Source organism: Triturus cristatus, chromosome 7, assembly GCF_964204655.1.
Source record: "Triturus cristatus chromosome 7, aTriCri1.1, whole genome shotgun sequence".
In the NCBI taxonomy this organism is placed as follows: domain Eukaryota; kingdom Metazoa; phylum Chordata; class Amphibia; order Caudata; family Salamandridae; genus Triturus; species Triturus cristatus.
In genome coordinates this window covers 1,425,103,550-1,425,123,732 of record NC_140590.1, presented here as the reverse complement: position 1 = coordinate 1,425,123,732, position 20,183 = coordinate 1,425,103,550, and the positions used below count along the sequence as shown (strand labels likewise).

Below are 20,183 nucleotides of genomic sequence, written 5' to 3'. Positions count from 1 at the left end.
CCTTTATATCAATCATGCAGGTTCTTTTTCATTGCTGCTTTCTCCCTTTGTTGCCGTTTTTCATGTATTTTTCATCCTCTTTCCTTCTCTCTTGTGTTTTTCTCTTGATTGCTTTGGGTCAAAGTCTGCTGATTAAAAATAAGCCCCGGGTCCCAAAAAAGAGTGCCAGTGGGCATCACCTGCAACGACCGGCTCAAGTTAAGAAATGCTTAGGCCTTCATCATGAGCTTTGCAAAGTTTGGTGCAATAATACTGGGGGACCAAAATCTGTGATTTTGACTGATGTTCTTGCACCAAGTTCTCGGAATTAAGGGGGCTAATTTACAAGCCTCTTTCCCATATTAAAAGTGACGTACCGGCAGCACAGGGGGCTTGTAAATAAGCCCCTACATGTTTTGTCCCTGGTGTGGTTAATAGTTAGCCAGGCCCTTAGATTCCTGATCCTTTCCCTCATGTTTTTCATCGATTCCATGGACAAATTTGTTGATGTTTACCTTCTGCTCAGAGGCGGTGGAAGATGACAGCAGAAGGACCAGCAGTGGCCTGTGATGGTGAGTGGATTGGTCATGACATGGCTGGAGTATGGAAGAGGGGGTTTTAGAGGCTCTGTCATTTGCTTCAGGCGGTGGGATATTGTGGTGGTGCATACAGGCCCAACCACTGCTCACAGTCCGGGTTCTGTCACACGCGATGACAAGACGCAGGCAGCCCTGGGCGATGGCACTAGCAACCAAAGGCCCTTTTTAGAGGGTATGGGTTGGAGGGAGAGCGAATGGAGGTCCTGTCTTCCCCATGTCACAGTATTTGGCATATTGCTCTGAATATGGCTGAGCACATCTTTGCACTGCTACTTGCGGAAAGTGGGAGTGGGGTCTGAGTACTGACTGAGAGCAGCATTGTATGCTGACCCCATGTTCTGAAGGGGTCGGGCGGGAACCAGGCTGAATTCCTGCCTGCAGCCTAAGCCAACTGTATAAGCTTCACTGAGTTCGCTTCTGGAATTTGTGGACTTGGGATCACAAGGTCTGGAGTTTGCAGACCCGGTAATTTTGGCCCCGGAGACACATAGCTACCAGCCGTGGCCCGTGCAGGTAAGAGCGGTAGGGCGGTTGGGCCGGGTGTTTTTTTTCCCAACAGATGACAACAAGGCAAATTAATTATCTATTTAATTTTCCCTCAAGGTCGTCTGTCGAATACCCCCACCCCCAAACCAGCCCCCCCCCCACTCTTACCTGCACGGCTGCAAGCTACCAAGAATGTTGAGTAGTGGAATTTCACCTAGGGTTTATCCTCTTTGACAAAAAAGGCCCTTCCTGTCGAGGACCTTAGTATTTTACCCATAAGCCTCTCTGGAATTACGACACTGCTCTGTATTTACCTGCAATCCTCGGGACCACATCCAGGGCCTCCACTTCTTTCGCTCAGTATTCACTGACTACCGAGCAGCTCCAACAGAATTATTTTTTAGAGATTCATGTTATGTCACTCATTGGCAAGTCTTTGGAATAGAGGAGCCACCATGAACCTTTCAGCTAAGGTATATATCTATTTTATGAACCCACTTATACATGGAAATTATTAATTAATTTGAAGGCTTCTTTTTTTGTTGAATTCTACTAGGATGCCCTTACCCAGCCGCGGCCCGTGCAGGTAAGAGCAGTGGGGCTGGGTTGGGGGGGGGGGGGGGGGGGGGATTTAACAGACGACCACAAAGGAAAATTAAATAAAAAAATATTTTTTCCTCATCGTTGTGTGTCGAAATCCCACCCACCCGGGCCCACCACGGCACCGCTCATACCTGCATGGGCCTCGGCTACCCGTGCCCTGCCTCATGTACATTACAGCTGCTTTTTGTTCAGTTTTAAGCATTCAACTACATTTTATTTCCTCCAGTGTTTGGTGGATGACTACTAGTCAACTCAAACATAGACTGCCGGTCTATCCAACCCGCCTGTTGCCTTGTACAACTTGAAGGTCTCCAGTTTCACCCTTATTTGCCCGTCACACAGGATTCCCTACGCCTGCTGTGCGGCCGCTGTACCTCTGCTGCAAAGACTGATCAAGGCATCTGCAAACTCTTTATAAATTATAATGTAACATCCCCTCAAGGGAAAAACAATTGTTTTGATCTCCCAATAGCTTTTTAATTGTAAGTAAAAACAAAAGTGATTTGCCACAATGGACCACTAGAAGGATTCTAGCATTAGATGCAGAATGTAAAGAAAACAAAGCAGAACACAAAACACACCCTTTGCCAACGAGCCTTCCTCTTCTCCCAGACTTCGACATATTGAGCTAATTTTTAGGGCCGGCTTGATGTCCATGTTGTGCGCCTGAAGTACTCCGAATCAATTAACTTAACCTGTGGGGTATTAACAAACAGGAAATGACCGACCCTGAGGTCATTGCTTTTATTGTCTTGGTCCTTCGACAAGAAAACACATTGTTAGGTGTCTGCCAAGTTTTAATAGACAAATATCAGTGTTTTGAAATCTCTAGTTCACAGGAATTATGTCATAACCATGAACTTTTCACCACAATTTATAATTTCTCCCAGTGGAAAGCTTAGGAAACAGAATCCTCCTTATCATTTCCTTCTCAGTAGATGATTATCCTGTAGGCATGTCAAAGCCACAAAACAATCAAAACATTAAAACACAATCTAGTGAAAGGACCCACTGTCAGCTCAAGCCGCTGTCAGATATAGAGTTCCATCCCTAGTTAAATGGTCTAGGCACAATGTAAAGGAGCCTGAACTACGGTTATCTTCTCTTGGCAATTCGCCTAAAAAATGACGTGCTCAATTAAAGGTTATGTGACATTGTGCTGCCGGACAGATGTCAAGTCGCTTTTATTCTGAGTATGTTATTCTGGTTCTGATATTGCCTCAATGGTTTTCGATAGTAGTTCACTCTTTCCTCATGATTGAATCCTAGCTGTTCAAAGCTCTCCATCTCAAAATCACACGGAATACAGCGAATTAATCGTAATTGTTGGACGTGTAAGGTCCTTTTGAAGAAAGTATGAGTTCTGCCTCCAAGTCCCAATCTTCAGAAGAACACATCAATGAATTTGCTCCAAGAATTTGGAATCCACTCATATTTCCTAACAGTCACCAGATTGTTCTGCTTAAGTGACACCTCGCAGAAATATCTTACAATCCTGCTCATAGTATCCCTGTTCGGCTCAATGAATCTTTGCTGTCCAACCCCTTTTCTGTTAAACCATTCCAGGACAAGCCTGCCACAATATTGATCTTAAAATTTTGCCAAGGTTGTGGCTCCCCGTCCACATGTCTGGTGACTCAGTGAAAGATTGTACTACTTAATCGGAGAAGATTAAGAGGTGGAAAGCTAACCACAGACATCATCAGTGGATGTCTGGTCATGACTACCCTGATACAGACGACCTCCGACTTCCAACGTGTTTAAGTATCAGGGGCCTCAAGGCACAATTCTTTGGAAGTTCCATACTTCCTCCTCCGATGGAAGTTGCACAGATATATATAATGGGCGTTAATGTTACTGATTCTCTAGTGATGATTGCCCCATCTCTCCTTTGAAAGCCCCTAAACATGACTCCTATCCGACCCTAAAAGTACCCATCCATTATACACCCTTGCCCCGGAAAGGTGTTGTAGTCGGTTCTGAATCACTAATGTTCAACAATTGGCTGAAGAGGATGACTTCTAATCCAGCTTTGTACCACCAAACGTTTACTACCAGTCTTTATTCTACTTCTTTCAAGCATTTTAATCTGAATTGATCTCTTTTATTTGTGTATTTAATGGTCCTACCCTTTCTGTTCATGTAAAGTGTTCTGACGTTCTCTGAGGCTTAGTCTGTGCCTCATAATGCCATACAAAAATGAAACACATAAGTAAAAAAATATGTATAATGGTACTTACAGCATGAACATCATAGACAGCAACTGGCATGGCCTCTTGTTGGTCTGTCACACTATGGCATGTCCGTTGTAGAATAAGATTACTAAGGGATTTGGGGGCATATTATCAAGAAACGGGGTTAAAATTATCGCCGCTTTAGCGGCAGAAAACTGTCGCTAAAGCAGCGATAATGGGCTTGATAATATGCCCTTGAGAATTCCCATAGAAGCCCATGTTCTGGTGTCAACATGGGCTTTTATTGGAATTCTCTGCGGCATATTATCAAGCCCATTATCGCCGTGCTTGATAATATGCCCCTTGGTATTTAAATCAGAAATCAAAGTGGGAGAGAGCTTTGCAGAGGAGGTACCCCATCCATAAACTCTTTGACTATTCAATGTATTACTGGAAACCAATTTCTCGAATGTTAAGCACCAGAGGCACCCTGACAGTGACCGATAGCCAATGAGGCGATTCCAGAACAGAAAACTTGATTCAATTTTCCTAAGACTAGTGACCACATAAGCTGCTGCACTTTGGACTGGCAGCATCACACAGCACAAGTAATGAGAGATTCATAAATAGACACTATTTCCACATTTCGAGCACGGAGGAATGAGTGTGTTGGCTGCAATTTTATGGAAGCAGAAAGAAGAGGAATAATTTTTTTGAAGATCTTAATTTGGAAAACATGATTTCATTAATGCCTAAAACCTTGGAAACGGAGACCAATAAGCGAGCCAACATTTTGCACAGCAGTACGAGCCTCATTGAAACACACCAGCAACTAGTCAATTGAAAGTCCCAGGGCCATATGTAGGTGGCCTAACATTTACCACTTCATAAATACCGAATTTTACCGATTCGGTATTTATGAAGTGGTAAATGCTATGTAGGTAATCCATCGGTAATATTTACCGATTCGGAATGGGTCGGTATTTTAGAATCGGTATTTACCGATTCGGCAATGGTAACTGGCTACCCATTGATTCCTATGGGCCAGGAGGCCCATAGGAATCAATGGGAAGCCAGTTACCATTACCGAATCGGTAAATACCGATTCAGTAATGGGGGGAGCACAATCAAGGGTGGCAGGGTGTCACAGTGACACCCTGTTGCACCCCTGATTCCTGCATGTGTGCACATGTGGCACACATACATGCCCTAAGGGCATGTATGTCTGCCACATTGCACACTTCTAAGTGCAAAAAAATGCTTTTTCAAAGCCATTCGTCATTTACCACCAACTTTTAGTTGGTGGTAAATAACGAATCCACACAACACCCACACACTCCCCCTACATCTCATTTCAGGATTCGGTATTTACCGAATCGGTAAAATTACCGATTCGGTAATTTTACCTATTCTGTAAATTACCGAATCCTTAAATGTGCCCCCTACATACCAAAAGCCTGAATACCGGTCGGTAACGGGATTTTTACCGAAAATCGGCCGTTACCGACCGGTATTGGGCTTCCTACATATGGCCCCCAGTCTTGTAAATGTAAAATGTAAATTGATACTTGTATAGCGCACTACTCATCCGCAAGGGTCTCAAGGCGCTTGTACGAATACCGCTGTGGAACCCATCCTGGCTTTCCCTGTGAGGCGTCCACTCCTGGGCACCCCCAAGGTGGAGGCCAGGCATCCTTAGCGTTGTGGGGGCCGTTGTGGAGATTAAGCAAGCTATTGCCCAGAGTTGCAGAGTGGGACTTCATGATTGGAATGGCACCGAGGCGAGAATTATCAGGTCCGTGGAATTTTTGAGCCCAAGACCCGCCGAGGCGGGGAATTGAACCCTGGTCCCGGGCTAGACCTTTGCATCAGGGTCTGCCGCTCCAATCATTGAGCCACACTTCTCCTAAGTCTTCAAATACCATGAAATATCAAGGTCTCAGTTTTATTGGCACTGAGCATCAACTAATTGACCTGCATTTAATGATTCTCTGCTGACAGGTTCTGTTAATCTTATTGTAGATTATGAATGATCAGCATCTACTGCACGAGTTAAGATTATTTTGCATATCTGTAGTCTGACCCGGAGTGCTCTCCAGTGGACCACTGATTCCAATTGCTATGGTGTGAGCCCAGGTAGGAAAAATGAGACAAAATACAAAACAACTGTCAAGTTAGTTCTAGGATTGTATCCTGTCGTTGGGTAATTGCGAGGTTTGGGCTTCATGCTAATGTTAGGCTATGATGTGGGCTAGATTTAGGGAAAGGCTTAATGTTATCATCCAGCTTAGATTCTGGGTTTAGGGATAAAGTTACTGTAAGAGTACCATTGGTCTTATCGTTTTGGCTAAAGTCTAGGTTTCTGGCCAGGATTAGGCCTAGGAGTAGCATTGCGGCATTACATTTTCAATGTTTTGTTTTTAATGAATCTCAGGATTACCTCTTCAAGAATGTAACTTTGGTGCAGAATACCTTCCTGGCACTAAGAGCCATTCAGCTGATTGTTGTGATTACCCACAGAGGGTCTGAAGTGTGACTGGGATTTTCTACCAGTGATGTGGATAAGAGAAGACTCAATAGTTGCAGAAGAGTGGACAAGGGCCAGAAATCAGGATAAAGTGTTGTGTTTAGTCACTGGACTCATGCTCAAAGGGTGGCCGAATTTCTGTGAATCGTCATAACTATTTAAGGAATACTTGAATGTGATAAAATAAATTGAACATCTTTGAGGAAGAGTTGAGGAGAGGGGACCAATGGGACCCTCCTGCAAGATTGAGAGAGAAATTATTAACCTGTCGCATTTGGGGAGGAACCTTACCAAGACCAGGGTGAGAAGATAGTATTTGTAGCTCAAGGTTGACTTGAAGGTTGACCAAGTAGTATGAGAGTGTATTAATCTGTAACGAAACTGGTGCTCATGTAAAGAGCTCTGATACCCGATGACTCGGGTCTGGTTTGCGCTATATAAACTCTAAAAATAAAATATATAAATTCAGTGTGCTAGTAATGACAAATCTCTTAGGGCCACTCACATGTAAGCAGTGGAGATTCTGGAAGAACCATGGGATAAGTTAGGTTTGGAAATCATGGACCCCTTTTAACTACTTCTACCTCCCAAGAGGTGTGTCAAGCTGTTAAATCCGAGTGGAAATGGTATGTGAATATTGTCAACATCGGGGTGGTTCTGAAATTCTTGAAGTAAGAGTTTGCCTCAGAAGAGTGGGGGCTGAAGTCAACTATCAAGACAATGGTGTCCAGTTTGTGTCATTTGCTATGTAAGAGTTTCTGATGAGCTGTCCATCAGAGGATAGCTCTTTTTACACCTCGAGCCAATATCTTGGCTGACCACATGGAAAGACTAGTTAGGTGATGTGTCAAGAGGGAAGTTAATTTGAGGATACCTGTCAGAGAATTGTTGAGTCAAAAAATGTGTGCCCATTGTAAAACAACCAATAGTGTTACTCAGTTATCACCTTTTGTGTACCTGACGGGAAGGTTGGCAGGGTCTAAGATTAACCCTGCTTGGTTTAACTGATTCTCAAGGTAGAAAGATTCTCGGGTTTTATCTGCCAAGTGGAAGAATAATCAGTAATGTTATAAAAGGTGGCATGACCCAAAGAGCAGATCCATAAGAAGCGACAGGATAAGGGGAGGAAGATTTTGTGAAAAAGCTGTACCAAATCGAGAAGGGCAAGTGTAGGTTTATGGAATCATTCAAAATTGTGGAAATGAAAGATAATGTGGTTAGATCCAATGATGTGTTTAGTATGTCAAGACTTGTTAGGCACAGGAGATTGAACAAAGAAATTGGCCACAAGGAAGAACCTCTGGCTACCCGCAAAACATCTGCTAGAAAAGGTTCTGTTGTTGGAGTAGCCTGAGGATGATGTAGAGGCTGGGCTGGTGGAGTGCTTAGGAACTAATGTGAAAATGATTTTGAAGTCATTTTCATTCGTTAAATTCTACCAGGGTCATGCATTTTTTGCTCAGTTCTATGTCTATTTCTCCACTGGCATGTGTTATTCCTTTTTATATAGTATTTTATTTCATCAGGCATTGGAATGCATGTTGGGTTTATTGTTGTCTTAAATTTGTATAAAGGAGGTGTATTGTGGTCTGTCTTCTATCTTGAGGACCTTCAGAATATTAAGGTGTCACTAGGAAAGTTTCTGAGACTCTAGGAGTCAATTGCTGGCCGACTGCTGGATTATCTGTAACTTGGTGGCATCACTGTTATATATATATATATATATATATATACATATATATATATATATATGTAATCCCTCTGCAATTCCTGCCATCTGTCTGTGTGGTCTTTATTGTTAGGAACACTATGGGGCATATTTACGAGGACTGTCGCATCTCTGCAAATCAGCAGGGATGCGGCAGAATAAATGCGACACGCAATTCTCCCCTTGCGCCACCACGGATGCGTCGCATTTACAATGCGATCCAGCATGGCGCAAGGATAGGCAGATGCGTGTCTCATCTCGTGGCGTAAGGGCAACGCATTGCTGGAGTCATGTCGCAAGCATGACGCAACTTCACCAATGCTTAGGGGCCGCCCATACTTAATGTGATGCGTCACTCCTTACGCCTGCTTCAAGCAGGCGTAAGGGTTTGACGCAGCGGCATTGTAAAACTGTCTCAGTGAAATCTTGTAGATTTCACTATGTCACTTTTATGAGGCTTTCCTGCGATGGAACGCCCACCCTGCAACGGAACGCCCACATGAAACCTGACACAGGTTAAATGTGGCGCAGTGCTTTACAACGTGACGCAACGTGGCGCATGGTTTACGCCGCCGCTGCGTCACAGAAGTGATGCAACGCCGGCGCAAATGTGTCGCAAGGGGTATGTAAATCTGCCCCTCTGAGAATAACAAATTACTCCTGCTTGCAGAGAGTATTGCACCGAATAGGAAGTCACTATGCATGAGTCACACTAAAATAAAGAAAGCAAGTATTGGTTAACCCAGGCCTGGCATAATACCATTTGCCTGGCCTCAAACACTGGGAATAACTCCCTCTACCTCACCAAAAATATGAAATCAACAATAAATTCTCAACAAAACTTCACCTTTGTTTCCCAAGGAAAAGCAGATAAAAGAACATGAAAGTGCAGCTCTCTTTTCTCTGGAAATCTCTCATTCCACTTCTTTACTCTGACCACAGAATCGCACTAGCCAGTGGCCAGACACATCATGCCGGCACTGTCTTGGCACACGGAGACACTGAGATCATCTGTTCTGGTCCTCAAAGAAACTCATCACCAGGTATTAAAACTTACAGAACCAGGAAGCAAGAATGCGCTTAACCTCTGTAACTAGCACAATGTCAACCCCGCCTTTAAGCACTCCAATGGCTCTATGAAGTTTGCAAGACGAAATTTAAGATTTTGTGCACTATCCACAATCCTGTGGGCGAAAAGGTCTAATTTCCTTGCAGAATTCTCACTGCAGCCCAACAATGTTGTATCATCAGATCAACCAATGATTGTTTAAGATGATCAAACATGGGGCAGATTTATGGGTGTGTTAGACCGCAAATTTGGAATGCACCTCACCCCAACCCAAGCTCAAGAGATTTAGAAAATCCAGAAAACTGAACTATTTATTGACTTGCTATCAACTAAATTCGAAATACAAATGTAGTCAGTTTTGAAAAATATTGGACACGGTTACTTTCCTGCTTTATTCACTGAGCATATTTCCCCTCATGGTTTTAACTGTATTTCTGTATTTGTCACCTCTCTGAAGTTACCAAAAGCTGCTGACAGTTCTTTACAAAACTCCCTAATAAGCAAATAAATAAAATAGCTATACAAATATTAGTATTTTATTTCCACTATGATTGTTTTTCAGCATGCCAGTGTAAGGATTATGACTTATATAACTTTTCATGATGAGGAAATGTAAAGATAACTCCCTGAGTTTACTGGGTTTGAGACAAGAAGATGTTTAAGGGACCACGCTTTTAACAGACACCAGAGTTTTTTGGGCGTCGAGTTAATTTGAAATGTTGGGCTGGTGCTGACTGTTTGGGTGTATATGCCTTTAAAGCATAAGGTGCTTGATTACAATAGGTTACTTGCTCTTAAGCAAGTTCCGTTCGAGGAGTTGTAGCTGGTCAACCTTCATGGTGACTATGACTTTTGGCATGTTCTGCTGCGACCAATAGGATGTGCATGCATGAGAGGGCAGTCCGTCATCCTCAAAGGATGCCTGAGAAGATGTGGTTCTTAAACTAGTGTTCGATTGCACCTAGAGGGGAGTGAACTTGGCGATTGGAGTGGTGAAGAAAGGCCTGTGGTTCTGAGTTGTGAAATGGGAATGGCTACTTCAGCTTTCTGAAGCAGAGAAGGCATGTGAGAAGCTAAGCCCTTGTGAGGTTGCAGATGTGGAGACACCCAGAGGAATCACCCAACAGGAGTTGGAAGGTACCAGAGTTGCAATGTGGGAGCAATAAGTCGAGAAGACGTCAGAGAGTCAAACAGCTCGGCACAGCACCGAATTTGATAATAGCGGAAATTGCTGACTCAGGCTGGAGCGAGGTGCAGTTGTGGGCACCATCGAGATTTAGGGTGCTACAATGAAAACAATTTAGTTGTGGTAGTTTTGAAAACCTAGAAGTTACAATGGAGGGTTTGTGCTAGCTGAGGTCCAGATTTAATTCTGTGTCCAATAAGGGAATCGCGTCCTAACCACTCACAATAACTCTTAAGATCATTTTGCCCTCTTGTAGGGATGTCACGTGGGGTCCTTTATTCACTTTCTTAATCCCCCCTTAATCTCTCCTTTCCTTGAACCCCTTTCCTTAATTAGCTATGTATTCTCCACTGTGCTGTGGAACCACAGCACAATGTTACTTTTGCCTTCTTGTACTCAAGGTAAAGGGGAAGAAAGCCCAGAGAAGCCCCTGATATTCCATTTTTCCACTGAGGAACTGTAAATATTTTAGGATTGCATATTGTGATTATCTATGGTTAGAGTTGAATACCCTAATGCCCTGGATAAAAGTAAAGGTTGTATTTATTGTACCAGATACAATAAAAAGCACCCGTTAAATACCGCATGCTTTTCCCATGTTAAACTTCAGCAGGCTTGAGTTGCCACAATCTGATCACTATCGGATGCGTTAAATACAACCAAACTAGTAATTCTGACCCATGCGCAAACTGGGGTTTTCGCAGGGGGCAGAAAATAATGACCCCCTCAGTAATCACCCCTTCAAGAGTCCGGCCAGAGGGATGTCAGATGGACCTAAAAGTGTGCGGTATTTATGTTTTCGAAAGCCAAGACACAGGTTAACAATGGTAAACTCTGTTCGCTCCATTGTGTGTCCTAGTATAGAATAACAGCGACATTTCGTTTAATGTGATTAGTTTGAAGAAGATTGTTGAAAATTAAGTATTAAATATAGGAGTTTCAATTTGTATTCCCATTTTATATTAATTGATGTTTATTTTCTTGATCATTTATGAGGTTTTTATTTGGCTGGCCAGGGGACAAACATAGAGATTAAAATTACAGGGCATCAAGGATTCCTGAAGCTAGCCTAGACGAAATCTGCTACCACCTGACATTGAAAGGGGGAGAATGCGCAGAAATATTTGTGTCATAACTTAGGCCATCCTGTCCCACAAAAGTCAGCCAATCCATATAGAAAAGCAAGATTCAGCAAGCTCACACGTGTGCATGCAGGCACCCACCCACACACACGCATGCACACATCTAAATCTTCTTTCTAGGTATCACCAGAGCCAAATAAATTGGTTTCTTCAGCACTGTGCCCCTTCAATACCCCACCAACCCCGGACAATCATACCAAATCGCATCTTTGGGAAAGTTCCGTGAAATAAATGTGCCGCTTGCCAAGGAGCAAAATTGAGATGGGAATCTGCAACTCTCTACCTTATCCTAAAGCAATTTTGCACCTCAGTTTTATGCTCGTTCGTACTTTTTTAAGTCTCGCCTGGAGTTAGCAGCGCGCACGCGCTGCCCTCGCCATGCGAGTGCCTTTTGGAATCGATACAGATTCCAAACTGACATAAAGCCACGCCCTTGTTTTCAATTGGCGTGTGTCATCGTTTATGTTAAACGCTGACGCATGATTGAAAACCGGGCTTTCAGGACGGCCCATGTGGACAAGCTCACACCATCTTGTTTTGACGTAGGCGATAAGGACTTTGGAAGCTTGTGGTAATAGCTCTGTATTGTCATGGAAACCAAGCCGTGCTACTTTTTTTCTTTCTTCACATTTGTTGACACATGCGCCATGCGGCTTGTTTCTCGTTGTTTTAGCAGCTGCTAAGAAATGTTTCTGTCCCCGCAATAACTATTTAAACACATTTGATTCCCTTCTCGTCTCCACACAGGTAACGGCACTATTCACTCCTGCGCTATTTTCTTGAAGAGTCTCAAGCGCGTTTCAGAGAGTGGCTTGTCTTCATCCTAACAGCTGTCCTCAGGCTGCCGAGGCCGCCGTAAATCTCCATCCTCCCCTTCGCGCCCTCCAATTGCACCTTGGCTTCAGTGTGCCGCATCCAGAGGCTCCTGTGAGCACCGCTACCACCTCAGAACTGGGCGTAGCCAGAGTCTTGGGGATGGAGCGATTCTGGGATATGGGATGGTGGGTATTGTTTATGGGAGGCTTCTTTTATTAAGGGATACAACCGATTGTTTGCACATGGGAAAAGGGCGTGGCTCTTTAAAGTTAGCAGTATTGCACTCCGCGCAGATGAAGATACAGGCCTGTACCTTCATCACATGTACACATTGCCTATCATGAAGAGGCGCGGGAGGGGTGGCTAACGTCAGTGGCCACACTGGAGTCCATCCTAAACTGACTAAGGAAATTACATTGTGTTACCTTTTGACAATGGTTTGGAGTAACATTATTGGTCTGGTGCACTTGCATCGGAATCCGGAAACTCAACAATTCGTTTGCAGGCAGCCTGCGATTCACGTGCACTATAGTTCATGAATAGACACGCTCCGGTCGTTAAAATTCCGGGCTGCTTTTGTCTCTGCCTGAGCGCCTTTCAGGGGGTGGTTCTCCGCGGTGCAGGACTCCTGTGCCCGTATGCTGAAGTTCTCTTGGCTCGCGCCATGCGAGCAGTGCGCATCTTCCCGTTCCAGCTGCTGCCCATGGACCACGGCGAGAACAATGGGCAGGCAGCGTGAGTGCCTGGCTTAGTAGAGCATCAGGGCGCCGGATGCAGGCCGCACTCACCCCGACCGCAGCATGCCACGATAGGATTCTTCCCACCAAAGATAGCTGTGGCCTTTTGACGCTCCGCCACCCCACCAAACCTCGGATTGTCTGTCTCCAGCAGCAATCGTAAATATCCGTCTTGACTCAGACTTCTGTCAGTATACGATCTGAAATAACCTTTATAAAGAAGCATGTCGTCCCAAGCAAGCCCACGTTTTATAAATACTGTTTAACAACATCTGAATTATTCTTATACGTTTGGGGCTTCTTGTGTTACGTTTTACACAGAATGTTTAGCAACGTAAGATTTATTCCCTTCTCCTGCTCCAACTCCTACAAACTCCCTCACAGTGCTCTTCTACACTTATATATTTCCTTATACCTAATGCTAATAAAAAAATCTTACCTTGCTTCAAACTCACTCACACTATTCTCCTACATGTCACACTCCTTTCATATCACACCTATTACTCTACTACTAGCCTATCCTTCCTATACACTATACTACTGTCCAAACTATTCAACATTCCAAACAACACTATACTCCACACTTCCTTCCTTCACCCTATTTACTCTACCCCCAAACCAGGGCCGGCTTTAGCGCTGGTGGCGCCCTGTGCGACAATGTTTGTTGGCGTCCCCCCAATGACCACCTCCACCACAGATTCTCTCGCTATCACCCTTTAACAGTGACAAGTCTCCATAACCACTCTCTCTCTCTCTCTCAGATGCATTGAATTAGTTATATAGCACCATTCATACCAGTGGAGGGTGTCAGGGCACTTTGCATCACACACACATTACACAGAGACAATCATAAGTGTGTAAATCAGTGTATAGGAAATGTTACATAAGCCAAAGGACTAAAAGTGTAGGAGTCACATGTCATCCATACTGGTAGGCAGTATAGTTTAAGAGTGCTTGGTGTGGAGAAGCACAAACTCAGAGTCGGAAAAGAAACAGCATAGTTGGGAGTTTTCTTTAATAATAAGAATCGATTTCTAGCCAAATTAACAGGTTTTGCAACATTAATCAATGTTCTAATGAATACTTTGCAGTGTTTATGCAGTTCTATGATGAAAGTTACTAGCTTACTGTTCGATATTAGGACTTTAAGTTATAAATTGCAAGTAACAAAAGGAGGTCTCTTTTAACCCCTTCGCCGCGGCAGGAATTCCTCCGCGGCGCTGGGGGGGTTTGGGGGCAGTTGCGGTGGCGCTGTGCTCGTGACGGAACCACTCCGTCACGAGCCACGGGTGAGCTGTGCTCATGATGGAGTGGTTCCGTCACGTCTCCGCCCACTGCGCTAATCGCCCGCACAGGCGGGGAATTAGTGCCGCGTGGGCGGAGCGGCCGCCAACGGCCGCAGCATGATGGAACCACTCCGTCATGAGCACACGGCACCCGTGGCTCATGACGGAGTGGTTCCGTCATGAGCACGGAAAGGGTTAAAAGCAGTAACCTGCTGATCTGTTTACATTATATGCACTCTGTAATCTACTTGGTACAGATTTTGCAGCGGGCACATTAACCCTCTGCACTAACTTCACATAAGTCAACACCTCAACTATACAATCTCTGATCGCTCTCCAGGAAGGACATTAATCACAGGAGTTATCTTGATATTTGCCCCAAACATTTCTTCTCCATAATAATATTCTACTCCTTGCTATACTTGATTCACCCTCATGCCATTCTGCTAATCATTCGCCTCACAAATCTTCAACACTTCTCCCTCCTATTAAAGTATGCTTTCACTACAACACAGCTAACAGATACAATTCTAACAACATAAAATAACAACATAAACTAATTAAAACAAAGCAAAAAACGATACCATTCCTGGAGTAGCAAACCCGGGCTAAGACCACAGGCCCCAGTGTATCGGGCTCAGTGCAAATAGCTGTGGCTGGGAGCTGTGGCCTGCGTTTAATACACAAGTTCAGCAGATTCGGGTCGTTTGTGGTAAACCTCAATTTGTGTTTATCAAACAGGTTCTTTAAACATGTTCCACAGCCACAAGCTGCGGTTTGTTCTTAGCACACTAGTCAGGCAGAAAACACACCACATAGATCTAGTGTAGAAGGATCACAGCAACAGGGCATGCTGTATGATTTGTTATAATATATTCTCACGCATTAGGCAAATTAAGGAAGAATTGATAACATTGTGAAAGTATTCTGAAACATTGTACAGGGATATGGAAGTAGATTGCTAGAAACAATACGAGTCCCTCTGCTGCAGAAAGCTGATTGAAAGATGCTGCAAGCACGCGACCCCAGCGTCGGGAGTGCCATGGTAACAGGAAGTGATGGAAAACGGGGCAAAGGAATGCCTAGGGTTTGTGAAAAAATATACAATGGTTCGATATATGATATGGGGATATGGAAGCTGATTTGTGAAAAAAATAAGGCGTTTATGACTGCTTTGAATTATCTTGAAAATAGTTCGGTTAACGTGTACTGTATAAACTGATGAATAAAAAAAGAAAAGAAAAAATGCAGATAAACAAATTTAAATAAATAAAATGGAATTTGCAGCTAAAACAAATAGTGGAAGTTTTCTTCCTGGTATAGGAGAACTGAACTGTTAGTCCAATAACCTAATACATTTCATACAAAAACCTCATGTGAAGTGACATTAAGAATGCAACCGAAAAACATAGTTCACCAGGTAGAATAACTAAGTAACTAACTTTAACTTGCTGGATGCTCAGCTCAGGGCACCTTAAAAATCAGATGACATAATCCATGCTGTCCTACATGTCACTGATGAGAATCCATAACATGCATAATAGGTGCCCCAATGACATAATTAATGGCATCACTGATGACATCACTAGTAGCATCAGTGCTGACATCTCATAGAAGGAAACGTTTCTGGAGCAGAAGAGCCCGTCAAAATGTCCCCTGCAGTTTCATTCCTTCTGTACCTATCTGAATATCCATATGTTCTTTAGAGAAACCTCTGTAAAAGAATGCACAGATATGTTTACCCTACTTTGCAGCAATCAGCTTGATTTCTCTGTTTGTTTGTTGTCCTCTCCTGGCAAATAACAGACCCAGAAATTCTGTTAAAAGTCAGACAATCCACATACGTGCTTCATAATCTGATTGACTGTTGACATTTTTTTTCACTAATGTCTGATGTGTTTGGCATTTGCAGTTTTTAGAACCACTTTACCTTGATTTCAAAGTTCTCGTGGAGGCTGGGGATAAACACTCGCTCTTCTTCATCCCACATCTGACTGTCACTCGTTTCGATCTTCCCTTTCAGCCTCCACCTTTGCCGGCCAAGCCTCACCAACACCTGGAAGTTATATCAAGGAGAAGGGGCATTTGATTAAGTGTACATATTCAAGTAGATCAAAATACAGTGTCAGAGAGGCCAAGTAGATAGAGACGGAAGCAAAGCATGAAAGAGGATAATTGAAGTGTGCTCTAGCGGAATAAAATCTCTTGGGTTGCGACTTCTCAGCTGTACAAATCCTTCTGGCCATGAGGCGTGAGGATCACAGAAGGTAACACGTTTTATGGGCCGCTAAACTACTGATGGTCACCTGGTGGACATTTACAGCGGGATTCACCCGCACAATCAGGGTAGAATTGGGTTGTAAGGGTCAGCTACCACTGTGCAGAAGGTGTTCTGGAACCCCTTCGTATAATTGAAGTGTGCTTTAGCGGAATAAACTCTCTTGGGTTGCGACTTCTCAGCTGTACAAATCCTTCTGGCCATGAGGCGTGAGGATCACAGAAGGTAACACGTTTTATGGCCGCTAAACTACTGATGGTCACCTGGTGGACATTTACAGCGGGATTCACCCGCACAATCAGGGTAGGATTGAGCTGTAAGGGTCAGCTACCACTGTGCAGAAGGTGGTCTGGAACCCCTTCGTTCATCTCCCTATGGAAAAAGGTTACGGCCCACATTCACGGAAGCAAAAAGTAACAAGTGATAATATTATCCCTCCCCGTATAGCTATCAACCTCGCATACAGGATTACTTATGTTCAGAGAATTTAAGGTTGGAAAGGGAAGGACATTTGTACCTTAAAGGACACTATCAGAGGGCAAAACCTGCACTCATACATTGAATTGCAAGAATAGCATAAATTAGATGGTATAAATGTACCCATCTCTCCAGTTGAGGTATTTCTTGTTTATTCAGTCTATGGGAAGCTTAGAACCCCATAAACATTTTCGCCCTTGGTCTTAATATACTTAGGAACCAGGCAAAATCCAACCAGTACCCACAGTTCATGAGTCATCCCTTTCATCAAAACCCTTGCGAAACCCGATGGGAGGTAAATCATTGAGACGAGACAAAGAGCCCGCACTATCCAAGAGAAAGGTAGCTGTCTGCCTATGGCTTCTATCAACGAAGTGTAAATATACCCACACGACAAACTATTCAGGAGCCAGTCAGTACTTGATGGGGAGAAACAGAACCTCACTGTATGTCTGGTGCAAGAGGGCCACTAATTACTTCTTTAGCAGGTGAATTAGCCTGTCAATTTACATGCTTAAGGGCTGGATGTCTTGTGTAGCATCTCCAATACAATTGGCTGGGCCTTAGATCCAATTAGAAATATAGAAAAATGCCACTTCTTGCTTTTTAAAACAGAAAAAATTGTTTTCTATCTTGTTTAATGTAGTTCAAACACCCTTTTCTCCTCTCTTTCTTACACAAGCAGTAATAATGGTGCACGTGGATTTGCCACCCAAAGATGATGTGATTTGTCTCTACGATTCCAAACATTATTAAACATTAGAAGCATTGGTTTACACATTTGATAGTGAAAACGGACTGCTGGCTTTCGGAATAAGAGATGTAAAAGCAGGTATAAAGTGTAGTGTACTCCACACGGCCAGATGGGGTGGTTGCTTCATCTCAGTGGCGGCCGGCAAAGGTAAACGCAGTGGGGCATGGCGGGGTGGGAGAGGGGGGGAAGTCGACATACCACGGAATAGGTATAATTAAATAAATAAATAATACCTACTCCGTCGTCCGTTGGCTTCCCCACTGCCGCGCCCTGCCCACCACCCTCCCCCCACTGCGCTTACCTGAGCCGGCCGCCATGCGGCAAACTTTGGAACACCCTTCCTCCGCACGTCGCTGGTCCTGACTCCTTTTCTGTTTTTACAAAACACTTAAAGAACTGGATTTTTTCCTCTTAATTCCCTTAGTTATCCGAGTAACTGCTATAAACTGCTACACTCTGCCTGCCAAAGTGCTTTGACACCTTCGAGTGTAGTGCACTCTACAGACTCTGTTAACATAACATAACAATACTTTATAGCAGTCAGACCTACAGTTAAACTAATTAACTAATAACTAAAAAGAACGTGTAAAGTTTTAAAAAAGTATAAGTTTATTATAAGTGGTACCTCATAATGGTCTCCTGGACACAGACGTGCATAACCCACCAAACCTGCAAAAGAGCAACAACGGAAAGTGTGTTACTTCGAGACTTATAACCATCAGTTTCCCGTTGACTCAGTGCAGATAACTTCACATTCAAAATGGAGTCAGGAGCCGAACCAGTCGCTTCATAGTGTGACAATATAAGTGTGCGAGGGAAACTCACAACAGAAAGTGGCACAGATCGTCAGATATGAAAGAACTCGTGAGAATTTGTAATTTTCGAGCACTGTTTAAGAAGATATGTGTCAGGACATCTTATCTGAGTATGCAGGCACATGTTAATATGTACGCTGGCCCATAAGGCATGTCTGCTTATGGAGATAACAGCTGACGTCATGTCCTCAGGCAACGAACGTTATTTATGGAAAGGCGCAGTGCAGCCTAATGCTTCGGACAACGTTTGACATTCCCATAGGGCCCGCCACAGATGAGAGCCACATTCCACTGTTGAGCAGTTAGGCACTGTCTGTTCCAGCAGCTTTACTGCAGAGTAAACATGTTTCGTCGTAGATTTCCAAAATGTTACAACATATTGCATGTTCCTCACTTCACGCACAGACCAGGATGCACAGAGTAAATGCCCTTTGTGCACTATATTTTAGGAGATGAATATTTTCTGTCCTGGGTGAGCTCTGGGATATTTAAAGAGGGGGCGAGAGCTAATATCTTTGGACTACTCTGAGGTTTTGTAGCTATCTGGGGCTTGCCATCATTCAAATGTACAGTTATGTCATGCACTGCTGCTTTAGGATGACCTGAAATGTTAGTTCATCTACACCTAAAGGGTCTTTTAATGGAGTGACATGTTATCTCACTCCACTGTACGCCTTTCAGTTGTATGACATGTCATTTCATCATCAGTTTGAGTTCCTTATAATGGAGAGCAGATCTGCCTCATAGCCAGAATATTTGCCTTGTAGTAGTGTGACAAGTTACTTCATCTTAAATGTGAATCTTATATGATGGTGTGAAGTGTTGCTTCATTCCCAGCCTGACTGCATTATGATGATGTGATATCCTTTACTTATATTCCCTTGATGTGTTTCGGGAGACATGTTCTCAGTAGGAGTGCCCATGCTTGATGGTGTGATGTTGCTGGTACGAAGAGTCTTCTGCATGGCTCTGGAGAGTGTTCTTCCCTGCCATATGTTGATCTCCTGTTTTCCTGATTTCTGTCTCAGTAAACATGACAATTCTGCATGTCCACTAAGGGGCTCCTTGTTTACATGGATTGAGACCCTAGAGCTTGGCTCTGACATCGAGGAAGTATGCTTAGTGCACCCCTCTTTTACAGAGAGCGGCTACTGCCCTCTCTCCATAGGTTGTGTTAGACTGTCAGCGGTGGCTGCATTAATCTATAGTCATGGACACCTGTACCCTTAGGATAGGTTGCCTATCAGCTCCGTCCTGGTAAAGTGTGAGCAGTCTCGCTCACCTGAGCTCTTTTTGCTTCTATCCTGTCTGGGATGTTTTTTTGAGAGCCAGTGGGATCCTGGGTGATGATGGTAAACCACTGTGTTTAATATAAGCCACTGGTATCTGTACTGCTGGAACTTCAAGCTCCCCTGTGCCCCTCCCTGGACCATGTAGAAGCCTGGTGTGTTGGTAAACACACAAACTCTTGCCTGTGTTTAGCTAAGAATACCTTTGTTGGACAACCTCCCGTCCTTTCTGCTGGTGATGGTCAAGGCCTCCTGGCC

The 20,183-nt window shown here is 43.8% G+C and overlaps 1 protein-coding gene across 3 annotated transcripts in view; it reads right to left on the bottom strand.

The window, feature by feature from the left end:
• The window catches only part of RIPOR3 (RIPOR family member 3), a 456,892-nt gene that overhangs the window by 175,027 nt on the left and 261,682 nt on the right, over nucleotides 1-20,183 (bottom strand). For all 3 annotated transcript variants that reach the window (XM_085619148.1, XM_085619147.1, XM_085619149.1), the window contains 2 exons: nucleotides 18,447-18,490; nucleotides 16,243-16,368 (listed from right to left, as the gene is read on the bottom strand). In XM_085619148.1, coding sequence (XP_085475274.1) covers nucleotides 16,243-16,368; nucleotides 18,447-18,490 — 170 coding nt within the window. The remainder of the gene's footprint in view (nucleotides 1-16,242; nucleotides 16,369-18,446; nucleotides 18,491-20,183) is intronic.